The sequence below is a fragment of the Eleutherodactylus coqui genome, chromosome 2, assembly GCF_035609145.1.
Source record: "Eleutherodactylus coqui strain aEleCoq1 chromosome 2, aEleCoq1.hap1, whole genome shotgun sequence".
NCBI lineage: Eukaryota > Metazoa > Chordata > Amphibia > Anura > Eleutherodactylidae > Eleutherodactylus > Eleutherodactylus coqui.
In genome coordinates this window covers 123,068,516-123,085,470 of record NC_089838.1, presented here as the reverse complement: position 1 = coordinate 123,085,470, position 16,955 = coordinate 123,068,516, and the positions used below count along the sequence as shown (strand labels likewise).

Sequence of the window (16,955 nt, the reverse complement as noted above, 5' to 3'; positions counted from 1 at the left end):
GCTTGTCACAACAGTCCTTTTTATTAGCAAACATTTGCTTATTTGTCATGGATGTCCCGCAGGAAGCGAGTCTGGCGATCGAGACTACCATGCTAGATATGGTCTCGAATCTGGAATGTGAGAGGTGGTGCCACCAGCCATAGATAGGCCTTTAGTGAAGGATTCCCCCCGTATTGCCTTTGCTGCCTCTGGAATCATCCATCTATGATGAGTAGTGTAGAGCCTCAGACTTCTGCAGGCTCCCTAGTCTAAAATCTGCCAGTGGCCCCTCCCTACACCTGTGGGATCTTTCCATCCACACCCACTGTTTAATAGCCTTCATCTCAGGATCAAGGATGACTTGTAGTTTATGTAATGGGAGTTGGTGCAATAATTTTCATTTATAACAAACAGTAAGCATATTTTACATACATAAAAATAATGAAAAAGGTTTTTATGTCGAAAGCTGGTCATCTCACTCCACTTCTTGTCCGATAGGTTGAGCCAAGAAGAAAGGGCACAACTGCAGTTCTGTACTGTAAGTGTTGATAGAAAAATACTAAGTTGAATTGCACTCATCCATCGTTAAAGTCTCTGGAATATTGATCAGAATATTTTCCCAAAGCATTTTATGCTCCAGAGAGACAAATCTAGTACCATTCATATAGTGAAATCCTTGCCTGTGGAAAGCAAACATCTCGTTGCCTATAGTGGTGGTCTCCAAACTCTTGTCTGGGGCAAACTACTATACAAACTACAGTATGTTACAAACACTGTGCTGTTATCACCTAATATATTGTATTAGGCAGCTTGGGAAGAATTTAATAGCACTGTGAACAAGAAAACCATAAAAAAGGCGGATTTTAATTAGTACAGAGTATAGGCGGATCCAATCTGCCTTGAGTCCTAGGCCCAAAGAGAGAGGAGTCTGTCAGTGTAGGGTCCATCTAAAGTGGTCACCTTGTTGCTGGCAGATGGGCTCTCAGTTTGGTCAAAATGTGTGCCAAGAACCTCATATTATATACACATGTAGTAAATATAAGGGTGAATTCAGACGACCGTATATCGGCTCGGTTTTCACGCCGAGCCGATATACGGTGTCCTCATCTGCAGGGGGGTGGGGGGGGGGAGGGAGAGAGATGGAAGAGCCAGGAGCAGGAACTGAGCTGTCGCCTGCTCTCTGCCTCCTCTCCGCCCCTCTGCACTATTTGCAATGAGAGGAGGCGGGATAGGGCGGGGCTAAGTGCTGAGAATTAGCCCCACCCCCATCCTGCCTCTCCCCATATATTTATTTCACTTTATTTTTGTAATCTCTCCAAGGTTGATTTTAAGCAGAGTTTAACTAGGGTCCTACTTGCATAGTTCCTTTTGAATGCCAAGGCTCAAAGATCTTTAGTGTAGGGTCCATTCTAAAGAGGTTGCCTTGCCAAGGCAGATGAGCTGTCACATTTTGATTAAAATGCCTGTCAAGATACTGTAGTGGTGCAGTATCAGAATGGCCTGTAGAGGGTGCTAAATAGGCAGTTTGATACCTGGAAAGGAAAAGAGAGGGTTAACACCTGATGGGTGTAGCAGGAATTGGTTGCATTTAAGCCAGTTCCTGCCAGAATACTAGAGAGACGCTGGCTGAGAGAGAGAGACAGAGAGGCAGTGAAGGGAGTCGCATCAGGGACTTGGAGCCTGAGGTCCGGTGTGGACCAGCTGGGTCTGTCACCCTGTCTGACAGAGGAAGATGCCCTCCAGACGCCCCAGGCAGAATTAGTGACAGGACCCTGTGGGTTGTGAACCTTAAAAACTATATGGACTCTGTATGATGCTTTGTTAGACTGGGAATAAAGGTTGGCAGGAGCCAGAGATTTAAAGAAACTTCAGTCTGCTGGAGCCCGTTTTCGTGGGAGCTGCGCCACTTTCTAACAGTGTGTACAGCGATCCAGAGGCGAGTGAACCCCAACTTGTCACAATATTTATGTTTCCATGTAAGAAAATGGAAGTCTTTTCCAATGGGATAAGGGAAATAAGCCACTGACCCCCCCACCAATGGCAACTCTTTCTCCACCTCAATTAAGCATGCCGAAAGCAAACATGCCTGATCCCTCCATTAACGGATATATGCCATGAGATTCAGCCAATGCCATAGCAAATTGTTAGGTTCTGATGACTTATATAATATGCATGGCCAGCTTAAAAAGCCAAAAGTCTTAAGATAAAAATCACCTAGTCAAAGTCTTCAGAAAGAAAATACTAAATCGATAAAACCATCCATCGTCATTTAGTTAAATTTGTATGCTTGACCTAGTTAACTTGCAATAATATAATTCATATAGGATGTAAGATCTGCTGCTGGGAGTACAAATGTGAAGGATCTGAAAACTGGAGGAAAATGAAGTCGGAATAACTAATATATTCCTAACAAATGAGGAATCAATAAACATTGCTAGAGAGCCATCTACGTAGAGATAAAAAGCATAAAAAAAAAAAAAAAAGTCTTGTATCCTCTTGACTGAGCTTGATGTGTAGTGGAAAAACAGCTTTTCCTCCTGATGAAAGGCTTTGCTAATGTAAACACTTCCCCAAGAGGCCAATGTCCCTGTAGACTGAAGTTTTATAAAAAGGACTATGAAGACGGCATAAAAAAATGTCAACCAGAATAATGAACGGGAAAGCACATTCTGCATATCTCTAACTGATTATCTGGGTAACTTTATGGGCACCTGCCCAGATTTTGGCTCAATGTATTCATCTTGAAAAGAAAAATTGTCTACATTGACATATTTCAAACTCAGAATAAGCCTATGGTCAAGTATGCTCTGGCTGGGCCAATTAGATAACACATCTCTAGCAATATTGTCTAATGTTTGCAGTTCTCCAGTAGCAATCGTGAAGAGTATTCATGCGGTCATATTGCTGGCAAATAAAGTAGTAGAACGGTAATGACAATAGTAAGGGGCTTGTGTGCATCATTAGTGTTTTATTCCCCCCCCCCCCCCCCCCCCAGAGATTAAGCGATTAATGGCCTATGTCAGTATAGGTTATGAATAGTTGAACGGTAGAGGTCCACCATTTGGGATCAGCTGATTGAAGAAGTTGCGGCCTCTACTTAGGCACGTGAGGTCACGATTAGAGAGGAGCGAGCACCAAAATACTCGGGTGCTCGTTACTCGAGACGAAATTTTCGCGATGCTCGAGGGTTCGTTTCGAATAACGAGCCCCATTGAAGTCAATGGGCGACTCGAGCATTTTTGTATATCGCCGATGCTCGCTAAGGTTTTCATTTGTGAAAATCTGGGCAATTCAAGAAAGTGATGGGAACGACACAGCAACGGATAGGGCAGGCGAGGGGCTACATGTTGGGCTGCATCTCAAGTTCCCAGGTCCCACTATTAAGCCACAATAGCGGCAAGAGTGGGCCCCCCCCCCCCCCCCCGCCTCCCAACAATTTTTACTTCTGAAAAGCCCTCATTAGCAATGCATACCTTAGCTAAGCACCACACTACCTCCAACAAAGAACAATCACTGCCTGCATGACACTCCGCTGCCACTTCTCCTGGGTTACATGCTGCCCAACCCCCCCGCACGACCCAGTGTCCACAGCGCACACCAAAGTGTCCCTGTGCAGCCTTCAGCTGCCCTCATGCCACACGCTGGCCTCATAGCCACACGACCCTCATGTCTATTTATAAGTGCGTCTGCCATGAGGAGGAACCGCAGGCACACACTGCAGAGGGTTGGCACAGCCAGGCAGCGATCCTCTTTAAAAGGGGTGGGGCGATAGCCCACAATGCTGTACAGAAGCAATGAGAAATCCAATCCTGTGCCACCTCCATCAGGAGCTACAAACGTGGGCATAGCAATGGGGAACCCATGTGCCACACACTATTCATTCTGTCAAGGTGTCTGCATGCCCCAGTCAGACCGCATTTTTTTATAAATAGTCACAGGCAGGTACAACTCCGCAATGGGAATTCCGTGAGCACCCACAGCATGGGTGGCTCCCTGGAACCCACCGGCTGTACATAAATGTATCCCATTGCAGTGCCCTGGACAGCAGAGCTAACGTCAGATTAAATGCAGGTGGGCTTCGGCCCACACTGCATGCCCCAGTCAGAATGGGGTTCTTTAGAAGTGGACACATGGAGTTACAACTCCGTGTGGACCGACAGCATGGGTGGGTCCCAGGAAACCACCGGCGGTACATAAATATATCCCATTGCATTGCCCATCACAGCTGAGGTAACGTCCGATTAAATGCAGGTGGGGTAAAAATTACTAGGATTACACTGTAGGCGAGGGCCCAAAAAAATTGGTGTACCAACAGTACAAATGTACTTCAGAAAAATTGCCCATGCCCAACCAAGAGGGCAGGTGAAACCCATTAATCGCTTTGGTTAATGTGGCTTAATTTGCAACTAGGCCTGCAGGCAGCCCAGTTAAAATAAAAATTGGTTCAGGTGCAAGTTTCAACGCTTTATTGAATTGAGAATTGAAACGTATAAACATTGTTTACAAAAGTTATATGACTGAGCCTTGTGGGCCTCAGAAAAATTGCCCGTTCGGCGTGATTACGTGAGGTTTCAGGAGGAGGACGAATATAATACACAGATTGATGAAGCTAAAAGGTCCCCGTTTTTTTATGGTGATAGAGAACGATGCTTCCATCTGCGGGTGCAGCCTACGTATTGTTTAGGTATCGCTGCTGTCCGCTTGTGGAGAAGAGAAGTCTGGTGAAATCCAGGCTTTGTTCATCTTGATGAGTGTAAGCCTATCGGCACTGTCGGTTGACAGGCGGGTACTCTTATTCGTGATGATTCCCCCAGCCGCATTAAACACCTTCTCTGACAAGACACTAGCCGCAGGACAAGCAAGCACCTCCAGGGCACACAGCGCGAGTTCAAGCCACGTGTCCAGCTTCGACACCCAGTAGTTGTAGGGGGCAGAGGCGCCACGGAGGACGGTCGTGTGATCGGCTACGTACTCCCTCACCATCCTTTTACAGTGCTCCCGCCGACTCAGCCTTGACTGGGGAGCGGTGACACAGTCTTGCTGGGGAGCCATAAAGCTGTCAAAGGCCTTGGACAGTGTTCCCTTCCTGCGCTGTACATGCTGCCTGATCTCCGCGCCTCCCGTTACCTGGCCCTCGGAACTGCGCCTTCTACCACTAGCGCTGTCGGATGGGAATTTTACCATCAGTTTGTCCACCAGGGTCCTGTGGTATAGCATCACTCTCGAACCCCTTTCCTCTTCGGGTATGAGAGTGGAAAGGTTCTCCTTATACCGTGGGTCGAGCAGTGTGTACACCCAGTAATCCGTAGTGGCCAGAATGCGTGTAACGCGTGGGTCACGAGAAAGGCATCCTAACATGAAGTCAGCCATGTGTGCCAGGGTACCTGTACGCAACACATGGCTGTCCTCACTAGGAAGATCACTTTCAGGATCCTCCTCCTCCTCCTCCTCAGGCCATACACGCTGAAAGGATGACAGGCAAGCAGCATGGGTACCCTCAGCAGTGGGCCAAGCTGTCTCTTCCCCCTCCCCCTCCTCCTCCTCCTCCTCAACGCGCTGAGATATAGACATGAGGGTGCTCTGACTATCCAGCGACATACTGTCTTCCCCCACCTCCGTTTCCGAGCGCAAAGCGTCTGCCTTTATGCTTTGCAGGGAACTTCTCAAGAGGCAGAGCAGAGGAATGGTGACGCTAATGATTGCAGCATCGCCGCTCACCATCTGGGTAGACTCCTCAAAGTTTCCAAGGACCTGGCAGATGTCTGCCAACCAGGCCCACTCTTCTGTAAAGAATTGAGGAGGCTGACTCCCACTACGCCGCCCATGTTGGAGTTGGTATTCCACTATAGCTCTACGCTGCTCATAGAGCCTGGCCAACATGTGGAGCGTAGAGTTCCACCGTGTGGGCACATCGCACAGCAGTCGGTGCACTGGCAGATTAAACCGATGTTGCAGGGTGCAAAGGGTGGCAGCGTCCGTCTTGGACTTGCGGAAAAGTGCGCTGAGCCGGCGCACCTTTACGAGCAGGTCTGACAAGCGTGGGTAGCTTTTCAGAAAGCGCTGAACCACCAAATTAAAGGCGTTGGCCAGGCATGGCACATGCGTGAGGCTGCCGAGCTGCAGAGCCGCCACCAGGTTACGGCCGTTGTCACACACGACCATGGTCGGTTGGAGGCTCAGCGGTGAAAGCCAGCGGTCTGTCTGCTCTGTCAGACCCTGCAGCAGTTCGTGGGCCATGTGCCTCTTCTCTCCTAAGCTGAGTAGTTTCAGCACGGCCTGCTGACGCTTGCCCACCGCTGTGCTGCCACGCCGCGCGACACCGACTGCTGGCGATGTGCTGCTGCTGACACATCTTGATTGCGAGACAGAGGTTGCGTAGGAGGAGGAGGGTGGTGGTTTAGTGGAGGAAGCATACACCGCCGCATATACCAGCACCGAGCTGGGGCCCGCAATTCTTGGGGTGGGTAGGACGTGAGCGGTCCCAGGTTCTGACTCGGTCCCAGCCTCCACTAAATTCACCCAATGTGCCATCAGGGAGATATAGTGGCCCTGCCCGCCTGTGCTTGTCCACGTGTCCGTTGTTAAGTGGACCTTGGCAGTAACCGCGTTGGTGAGGGCACGTACAATGTTGCGGGAGACGTGGTCGTGCAGGGCTGGGACGGCACATCGGGAAAAGTAGTGGCGACTGGGAACCGAGTAGCGCGGGGCCGCCGCCGCCGCCATCGTGTTTTTGAAAGCCTCCGTTACCACAAGCCTATACGGCAGCATCTCCAGGCTGATCAATTTGGCTATGTACACGTTTAACGCTTGAGCGTGCGGGTGCATGGCTGCGTACTTTCGCTCAAACACTTGCGCTAGCGACGGCTGGACGGTGCGCTGAGAGACATTGGTGGATGGGGCCGAGGACAGCGGAGGTAAGGGTGTGGGTGCAGGCCGGGAGACGGTAGTGCCTGAGTCCTGAGAGGGGGGGGGGGGTTGGATCTCAGTGGCAGGTTGGGGCACAGGGGGGAGAGGCAGTGGTGCAAACCGGAGGCGGTGAACGGCCTTCGTCCCACCTTGTGGGGTGCTTGGCCATCATATGTCTGCGCATGCTGGTGGTGGTGAGGCTGGTGGTGGTGGCTCCCCGGCTGATCTTGGCGCGACAAACCTTGCACACCACAGTTCGTCGGTCGTCTGCACTCTCAGTGAAAAACTGCCACACCTTTGAGCACCTTGGCCTCTGCAGGGTGGCATGGCGCGAGGGGGGCGATTTGGGAAACAGTTAGTGGATTATTCGGTCTGGCCCTGCCTCTACCCCTGGCCACCGCACTGCCTCTTCCAACCTGCCCTGCTGCTGCACTTGCCTCCCCCTCTGAAAACCTGTCCTCAGTAGGCTTAGCAAACCAGGTGGGGTCAGTCACCTCATCGTCCTGCTGCTCTTCCTCCGAATCCTCCGTGCGCTCCTCCCTCGGACTTACTGCCCTTACTACTACCTCACTGATAGACAACTGTGTCTCATCGTCATCGTCCTCCTCACCCACTGAAATCTCTTGAGACAGTTGCCGGAAGTCCCCAGCCTCATCCCCCGGACCCCGGGAACTTTCCAAAGGTTGGGCATCGGTCACGACAAACTCCTCCGGTGGGAGAGGAACTATTGCTGTCCATTCTGAGCAGGGGCCCAAGAACAGTTCCTGGGAGTCTGCCTGCTCCTCAGAATGTGTCATTGCAATGGAGTGAGGAGGCTGGGAGGAAGGAGGAGCAGCAGCCAGAGGATTCAGAGTTGCAGCAGTGGACGGCATAGAACTCTGGGTGGTCGATAGATTGCTGGATGCACTTTCTGCCATCCACGACAGGACCTGCTCACACTGCTCATTTTCTAATAAAGGTCTACCGCATGGACTCATTAATTGTGAGATGAATGTGGGGACGCCAGAAACGTGCCTCTCTCCTAATTCCGCAGCAGTCGGCTGCGATACACCTGGATCAGGAGCTCAGCCTGTGCCCACACCCTGACTTGGGCCTCCGCGTCCACTAGGCCTACCCCTACCCCTCAGCATGGTGTATTACCAGTAGTGCAGAAACAGAACGCTGTAATTAAATGTGCCGCTTATTGGCCTGTGGTTGGAGGCTGACTTTGCTTATGGAACGCACAGCAGAGCCAGGAAAGAATTTTGCGCAAGCCTGTAGTGAGACGTAGGTGCGTATGACTGAGCTAGTGGAATTCACAGCGCAGAAGCAGTCAAGTGTCCAAAGGCCACTAGTAGGCCTTAAGTATTTTGCTTCTATTTTTTTAAAGGCTGAGCTGAGACAGCAGACAGATACTGTAGGCAGCGTATATTATGTATACTGTTTCCCTCTGGACGGGATGACGGCGGTGATGTAACGGGCAACGCAGAGCCAGGAAAGAATTTTGCGCAAGCCTGCTGTAACACTTAGCTGGCTGCGTATTAATTAGGACTACTACCCCCAGCAGACACGCAGTACACTCAAGACGGTCACAGGCAGCCCAAAGATAGTATTTTTCCCAAATTTGTTTGAAAAAGCCCACTGCCTATATAGACAGTATATCTCTTTCACCTTTCCCACTGTCCCTGCCTCACCAGTACTGGCCCTATACTCTGTACAATGACTGCAGACTGAGGACGCAATGCTCTGCACGTCCGATATACAAAAAAAAAAATGTGCAACACTGCGCACAGCAGCCTCAACAGTATTGCACATGGTCAGATGTGGCCCTAAGAAGGACCGTTGGGGTTCTTCAAGCCTAAAATAACTCCTAATGCTCTCCCTATAGCAGCAGCATCAGCAGCACTGTCCCTGATCTCTGTCAGAATGCATCTGTGGCGAGCCGCGGGCGGGGCAGATTTAAATACCCCGGTGACACCTGATCTCCCCAGCCACTCACTGCAGGGGGGTGGTATAGGGCTGGAACATCACAGGAGGAAGTTGTAATGCCTTCCCTGTCTTTCTATTGGCCAGGAAAGCGCGCTCATGTCTCAGAGATGAAAGTGACTCGAACATCGTGTGGTGCTCGTCTCGAGTAACGAGCATCTCGAACACCCTAATACTCGAACGAGCATCAAGCTCGGACGAGTACGTTCGCTCATCTCTAGTCACGATCAATCAATCAAACAGCCTAACAACAGTTGTTGAAGTGAATGGGAATGATCAACTATACCAGGCACAGCCACTATACAATTTACGGAGGTATATGGACTGAAGTAGCTGCAGCGCTCACCCGAATGCCATCACTTCAGTCAGGTGATCAAAGAAAGCAATTGTCAGCAGCACTGCCAAATAACCATCCGTGAGGAAGCAAGGTTAGCGAACGCTCCAAAATGGGTTTTGACTTAAACCTTCCATAGTGCAACAAGAAGTAGATGTAGAGCAGCATTTAGAAGCTCATTAGATATTCATTGTATAAAAGAGGTTACTTTATTATCTCCGTGTATCAAATATGCTGCAACGTTTCAACAAGAATATGGTCTTTGTCAGTCAGGTGATCGACAGTGATCCCGAGCAGCAAACCCCCACCAATCAACTATGGATGATCTAACTGGAGGATAGGTCATCAATAGTTTAGTCTAGGAAAACAACCTATTTTAAGGGCCTAGTCACACAGCTACATGCCCTGTCTGCGTATTCCATAGTGTATTAATAAGTACTGAATAAACTATGTTGGTTCAGTAAATTATAACATTATATGAGTTTTGCATAATTGGTCGTGTCCAGCATGGTATAGTATACTGCACCATTTGGGTACTAGAGAGCATGTTGCATGGTTAGGAATATTATATGGGCAATGTGTAGTAATAGAATATTGTGTCTAATAATATGCTATATGTCAGTGTTGTAGACATGAAGATTAGTTAGCGTAAAATGTCTATTGATTTGTAATAAACTAGATGTATTACGCAGCTGTAGTGATTGAACTCTGTAGAGGCTAATGGCTGCATAATTTCATTATGGTAATTGTTGGACAATGGCATGGTGAAAGATGTGTGTGGTATAATGTTAGCCTAATATAAAGCTCCACTGCAGCATCTAAGAGTTAAAGTCACATTCCAATACTGTATTACTTGTATCCATTTTGGGTGTCTGCCCAGCCCCCCCCCCCCCCCCCCACTCTCAACTTCTCAAAACAAAGAAACTACTTTTGCCTGGCCACATGCTGGGAGGACAAAGACTGGCTTATACACTGGATATGAGAGGTGGGGAGGGGGGCAGGGAATTCCATATGGTCAACGTATTGGAATCCTACATGTTACTGATGTAATCTGTTATACGCCCATAAAGGGCAGGTATTATGTGTTTCAATAAAACCTGAGGCTCTGAGCAGACCCAGCTTAGACTTGAGACTTAGAGCTTGTGTCTGATCTGGTCGATAACGTGTGCACACACTATACAATTAGGAAGCTACAGAATACCCTGAAACCTGCTGGAGAAAAATATAATCCAGTTCATCAGTATTATTAAAGTTCACACTTGTGCTTTTAACATTGTATTTGCAGAGAAAAATGTTAAACGAATGGGATTGAGATTTGTATAATTCACATTTTCTATTAGGAAACAGTACAGTTTTACTGCCACTCTTGCCAGTAGGATTTTTCTTCCATCTTGACATGTATGGAGAAGAAAATCACAATGGAAGAAAAGGAAAATCTAGTTCTGCACAAGAAGCCATGTAACCTGAGGGGTAATTCATTTGTTTTCAAACAGGCTGTTCCTAGAACTATCCCATGAAAGATTCAGTTGATGTTTTACCTGTAGGAACTAGGATTTCAATCAATCAATAGGGGAAAAAAACTGACCCTGGTGAAAATGTCATAGAATGGTGTTATTATGAAAAATATAGCACTCACGTCAATAATAACTTCATTTGCTACAGTGTTTGCACTAAAATATGCAGCATGCAAAGGAATTAAATAAAACCTAGCCAAAGTGTGAGAATATGGCCACATCTCCATTTAAAGGGCCACTACTGTGATTTTTTTAATGCATTCATCCATTAATTAGCTATCCTCCCAGTATATATGCGCTAGTGTTACATTGCTGAGTTATTTCTTCTGTCCGAATCTCCCAGCCTCTTTTCCCTCAGATGGTCATATGATCTCAGTTCTGACCAGGTCAGATTTACATGTTCATTTTCTAGTCAATTTGTTAATCTGTGTGATGTTATTACAAGGATCTACCACAGCAGATGCCTGCAGGGCACACAGGCATCCCTGTTACAGTTACTGATGATGAACACACAGCTCTTGTCACACAGTTATAATAGAGGAGATCACAGCTTATCCGCCTGACTGTATACCTACAGTCTGTAGCTTAGTTAGGTGACCATAGAAGTTAATGCTATTTAAAATGTCCATCCCTGCAGGCAAAAATGGTACAGCCTCAACTAAGGCTAGGCTGATGCATCATGGGATTGACTGAAAGTAAAAAATCTCACCATCAAGATGGTGCCTGATGATTATCAGCAGGCATGAAAATGACTAGAATACCAAGAAGAGACCTCCAGAGTGTGGCAGACATTCAGGTGAGGGAGGCAGGCATGGAAAAATGTGTTTTTGCCAGAGTTGCCTTTTAATGTCATAATATTTATGGACTTTGTCATGCCTCCCAACCATCACGGATTTTGTGGGACAGTCCTGGATATGGGATGCTGTCCCACAGTCTTGGGCATCAGGAAGCATTTTCCCCCCCATCTTCCAATCTCAGTTAGGGATGAGTTGGGAATTGATTTGCTCTTTCTGCTCCACCAGGAAGATTGCTGGTGAGCAGTGCAGGTACAGCAAACTGTGGAGTCAGGGAGCAGGAAAAGCAATACGGATGAGTATAGCTCTTTTATTTTAGTGCATAAAGAGCCTTCTTAGTTAGTAGAGACCATGAGAGGTATTTTTTAAATTTAACAGTACCGTGATGAGCATTCTCAGTTGATGCGCACCTCCCTACCGTCCCTGACCTAGTGGGACAGTCCTGGTTTCGAAACGCTGTCCTGGGCGGTCTGCTGTTAGTCCTAGTCATCTCCTTCTTGCCACATCTTCCAGCTCAGAGTGTGATCCTTTCATCATGCTGAGTGTTGTTGGCACACAACACCCTTGCCAGAAGTCACGCTGGGGTCCGGACTCCGCTGCCTGGCACCTTCTATGTTACACAGACAGTGTGTTGATCTCACCGCATCACCTGCGTCGTTCTGCATGATGTTGACCAGAAGCTGCTGTGGGACCATATGGTCGGTGAGTGACTGCATTATTCTATGTAGATCACTGCATGGGAAGGATTCACAGAGCACGCTCCGTCTGTGAAGTTGCCGGGCTCTCGCAATATAAATCGCAGAGAGCCCGGCTGGTTGCTATGGCAACAGGACGCCAGATACCGGCGTCCTGTATTGCCAGAGCCTGTGATTGCTGTGGAAGCGATAAGGCATGGCAGGACAGAAGTCCTGTCATGCCTTATCACAGCGATCATCAGTGCTGTGCTTTACGTCCCCCAGAGGGATACAAATAGTGTAGGAAAAAAAAAAAATGTACAAAAAAAAACAAACAAAAAAAACCTTTTAGGTGCTTTTTCTCATATTAGCTTAAAAAAAGTTAAACCCCACATACTTGGTATTGAAGCGTCCGAAAGGACGCGTACAATAAGTTGAATACGCTTTTTATTCTGCATGGCAAAAAGCGTAAAAAAAACTCACTAAAAACAGAGGCAAAATGATGATTTTTAGCATTTTGCCTCCCCAAAAAAATGCAATAAAAGTGATCAAAAAAGCCATATGTTCCCCAAAATGATACCAGTTAAAACTCACAGCTCGTCTCGCAAAAAATAAGCTTTCACAGAGCTCCGTACATAGAAAAATAAAAAAGTTAGAGCTTTAAATGTAGCTAATTAAGAAAAAAAAAATTCCAAAAAAGGGTTTTTAAGTCGCAGAAATGTGGAAAAACCTAAAAAAAAAAAAAAAAAAAAAAGACAGCTTTTGAAAAATGGGGATGAAAATCCGCCCAAAATAGGCCATGTCCTTAATGGGTTAATATGGGGGATGTTGTAGCCATTTATTCCTACAGGGGGACATCATGGCTATATACAGTATTACCACAAGAGGATAGTATAATTATTTATTACTACAGACGGGCTGGTTGGACTATAGGAGCACAAGAGCGAGGAAACACAGGGATGAGTGTCGGGCATTGTTCGCCCGACACTCGTCCCTGTGTCGGGCAAACGATGTACTGCATTTGGCGGCGTACTCACAGAGGCAGTCATGCGCAGTACAGCTTTTTATTTATATTTCTCGCGTCATCGCTTAGTGTATGGGCTGTGGGTATATCCATGACCACAAAGTACAATGGGCTCTATGGTCATGGATTCTGCGGTAAGATAGACCATGCTGCGTTTTATTTTCCTCAAGCACATTACGCAATTCCAACCTGCTAATGTGAGCCGAACTGCGTAATCTAACGCATTTGATTGATCCGTGAATTACCACAGATCAATTGCTTGCAGAATACCCAATTACTGTCCGCTCGTGTGAGAACTTCTATACTCATATAATGTTTAATTTGAATGTAGTGATATTGGCAACGTAAGGGCAGATTGCAGAGTCTCAAAAGGTCTTAATGGAAAATTCCAATAATGAACAACAAGAAACTGCAGTAGGCCCTTCTTCAACCATGGTCTAGACATACTAGAGGAGAGACTATCCATCAACAAGAAGGTCGGCTTCACACAGGTGGGAAAAAAAAAAATTATAAGTCTTGAGACACACAAATATGAACCTCATTCTTTTGAATGAGGTCATACACGAGTGATGTTTTCCCACATGGCACCACAATGCTATGCAGAAAACAAATCACGGCAGGTTATATCTGGCTGCATGATCTCGCATCGCAGATTCTTTGATCTCAATTGGGCTGGCGACAGCAGTGCCTGCCCCATTAAAAGCAATGGAGAAACTCTGTGACTGGCGCATCGGTGGATCCCTGCATCCAAGAAATGATGCACGGCTGTTTTCACATGCTAATTCCTTGCATCCTCAGGGGCTTTCACATAGATGGTAAGCGCGATATAGGGGCAGAATTCACCGCCCCATATCGCGCTCACCCATGTGAAGTTAGCCTAAGGGCTTATTCACACAAGCGTATACCGGCCTCCATTTTCCCGGTGGGCCGATATATGCTACCATCTGATACATTGGATTCCAAATGCATCAGATCACACAGGCATATTCCCGTGGCGTAAAAGCGCCCGGCCAGCAAAGATAGTCCTGAAACTATCTTTGTGCCTGAAATACGTCAGCTGCTGCATAGGCACCAATGGGAGCCAATGACAGCAGCTGGAGAAGGGAGGTGGGAGGGAGTTTAGCAGCGTGACTGCTTAACTCCCTCCCCCTTCTTTCCTCCTCTCTCCTCCCCTACGGCTGTTTGCAATGGGAGGGGTGGGGCTAAGCTCCAGCCCTCCTATTGCTGGCTGCGGACGGGGGGTGGGGAGGGCCCACTCACATTGCAAACAGCCGGTGGGAAGGAGAGAGGAGGTGAGACGACAAGGGGAGGCAACGGCATTGCGTCGTCGTCATATATGCACCGGGCTCGTGCCGTCTGAATGAGCACACGAGTGCCTACACCCGTAGGAGAGAGCCCTAAGAAGGATCTAATAGATGAGCATGCTGGGAGCTGAGGAAACTTCCTGGTACACTTCACTAGACATCTAAGGGCTCCTTCACGTGAAGGTGTTGATATAACATTTTCCGCCTGTGGCATTGCACGTGAAATAAGCTGTACCAATCTCCTGTAGGTGGCCATGTTGCCACTCACGAATTGTGCAAAATACACGTGCAACAAAAATCCCAGCAGGTTCTATCTTGGCACATATTACATGCGCATACACACCAAGGCAGTGCAGTGCGATTGGCAGCGCACAAGTACGCAATGTCATTGCATACTTTCTGCGTGCAACGTGCGCAACTCTGGCGGGCAACATGGAGTGAATTACAGCGTCCGAGTCTGGCCTAATGTGTGAGCCATGTGGCTCAATAGAGGAGTGGTAAGACATGACAGAAGGGGCGCCCATAGGAAGGAGTTTGGATGCAGTGGGGCGAGCCATAATTTCTCAATCTCCATCATTAAATGCTGGTAGTTTGGACCACGCTGTGATCCACCTGTGATAAGCAGCCCAATGTATCATAGATTTTCTTTGACTGGTTATTGGAATGGTCTGTTTATAACCAGTTGAAAAAAAATAAAAAAAAATCTTTGATAAATTGAATGTGTCCATTAAATAGTAGCAGCATTCAACCAACGGCCATCAAAGTCCAGCTTCATTTGGCCAGATTCCTATTGCGGAAATAGGAAAAAAATAATGAAGTCAATGGAGGCCATCCAACCAGCAGCCCATATGCAATTAACATTGTGCATAGCCTGCAGGTACCCACATCATCGATAAGCAAGGGCGCGGGAAATACAAAAACACACATACCTTACTGTGCATGACCCACAGTTAGCCACCGCGGTCATCCACATTACAGAAATCACTGGTACGCAAGGCCGACGGCCGGAAATTCACTGCAAGCCTCCTGCATGCAGAACCTGGCTTGCCCATGTGAAGCCGGCTTCAAGCATGCGTGTATTATATATATATATATATATATATATATAAAAGCAATTGAGCCTATATAAATGAGACAAGCTGTAGTGACAGGCTGCTGTGCTTTGTAAATAATGATCAGCAGGGTCCCAAAAGTCCCCTAAATATAGGCCCTTAAGGTCCTAGAAATCTTTATAAGCACTTCTATAAAAGTATTGCACTGCAATCAGAGAAAATGCATGTAATGCACTTACCATTCTGTGAAGTGAGGGCTGGAGTTGTCCATAAGTTTAGTCCATGGCTTAAACCATACAATATTCTCAGCCGCCCTCCCCCAAACTCTCTTAGGGTCTTCCACTGAAGAGCTGAACACCTGGTCATAGTTCTCCAGACAGGTAGAGGAGTAGGGTCTGCTGCAGGGGTGTTTGCAGTGTATTAGGGAGCGGGCAGCTTGTGTCCTGATCCTTGCAGAAAGCTGGTGGGAATCCCTTTGACAACAGATTTGCCCTGTCCTTTTTGCAGCATGTCGGCATGGGATACTGAAAGCATTAGTTTTCAGTCCGCCCTGTTTGAGAAAATGTTTTGAGGCCCATTTCATACCAAAGTACATTTTCCTAAGTTGTAGCTAACTTATCTGGCAAGGAAAGTGTGTATTCAGTGAGTGGGTAGGGATTGTTGGAAAACCAGTACTGGATGTTCCCTCCTTGCAGATGGACTGTGCAGTGAGGTCTGCAGCTGGGAAGAGGCTTCTGGAGATCCAGAACAGGTTTTTCTAGACAAGTAGGATTCCTGGGAACTAAAGATTACACAATGTTATATTTGTTTGCTGACAAAGAAAGTAATAGCAGAACTAGTTGGCCATTACTGATTGTATAATATACCCAAGTTATACCTTACCTCCCTCCCACTTGTCTTCTCCTTTATGTCAAACACTCCGGCCATAAAGTGGTGTCATATCTGAAGATATTGCTATGTTTACATGTATTTAAACCATGAATTTCATATTGTGTAATAGTACGGTACCCTAAGAAGTATATTGCAGTATTATAGTTTTTATTGTACACAGGTTTTTAATTAACCCCTTCACTCCCGTGCCATTTTTTTTGTTCGTTTTGTACTGAAAAATGTTTTAAAAATTTCTAACTGCTTTGAAATGGAATAAAACATAATTGCACTTTTTGTGTGTGTGTGTGGGGGGGGGGGGGGGGGCTTTTCTTTACAGTGTATATGTTGCAGCAAAAGTGACGTGTTAACTTTATTCGCTAGGTCAGTACAATTACGGAGATATTACATTTGTAACTTTTTTTGTTATACTACTGTTTCAAAAAAAAAGTAACAATAAATTACTTTCTATACTCATGTTCTGACTTCTGTAACTTTTATTTTTCTGTCGATTGAATTGAATATAGGGCTTATTTTTTGTG

At 46.9% G+C, this 16,955-nt stretch overlaps 1 protein-coding gene across 1 annotated transcript in view; it reads right to left on the bottom strand.

Moving 5' to 3' along the window:
* ACSS3 (acyl-CoA synthetase short chain family member 3) overlaps window positions 1–16,255 on the bottom strand; it is a 91,336-nt gene extending 75,081 nt beyond the window's left edge. Inside the window, exon 1 of the mRNA XM_066591484.1 lies at window positions 15,786–16,255. Coding sequence (XP_066447581.1) covers window positions 15,786–16,141 — 356 coding nt within the window. The 5' untranslated portion in view covers window positions 16,142–16,255. The remainder of the gene's footprint in view (window positions 1–15,785) is intronic.
* Window positions 16,256–16,955: the final 700 nt, after the last annotated feature.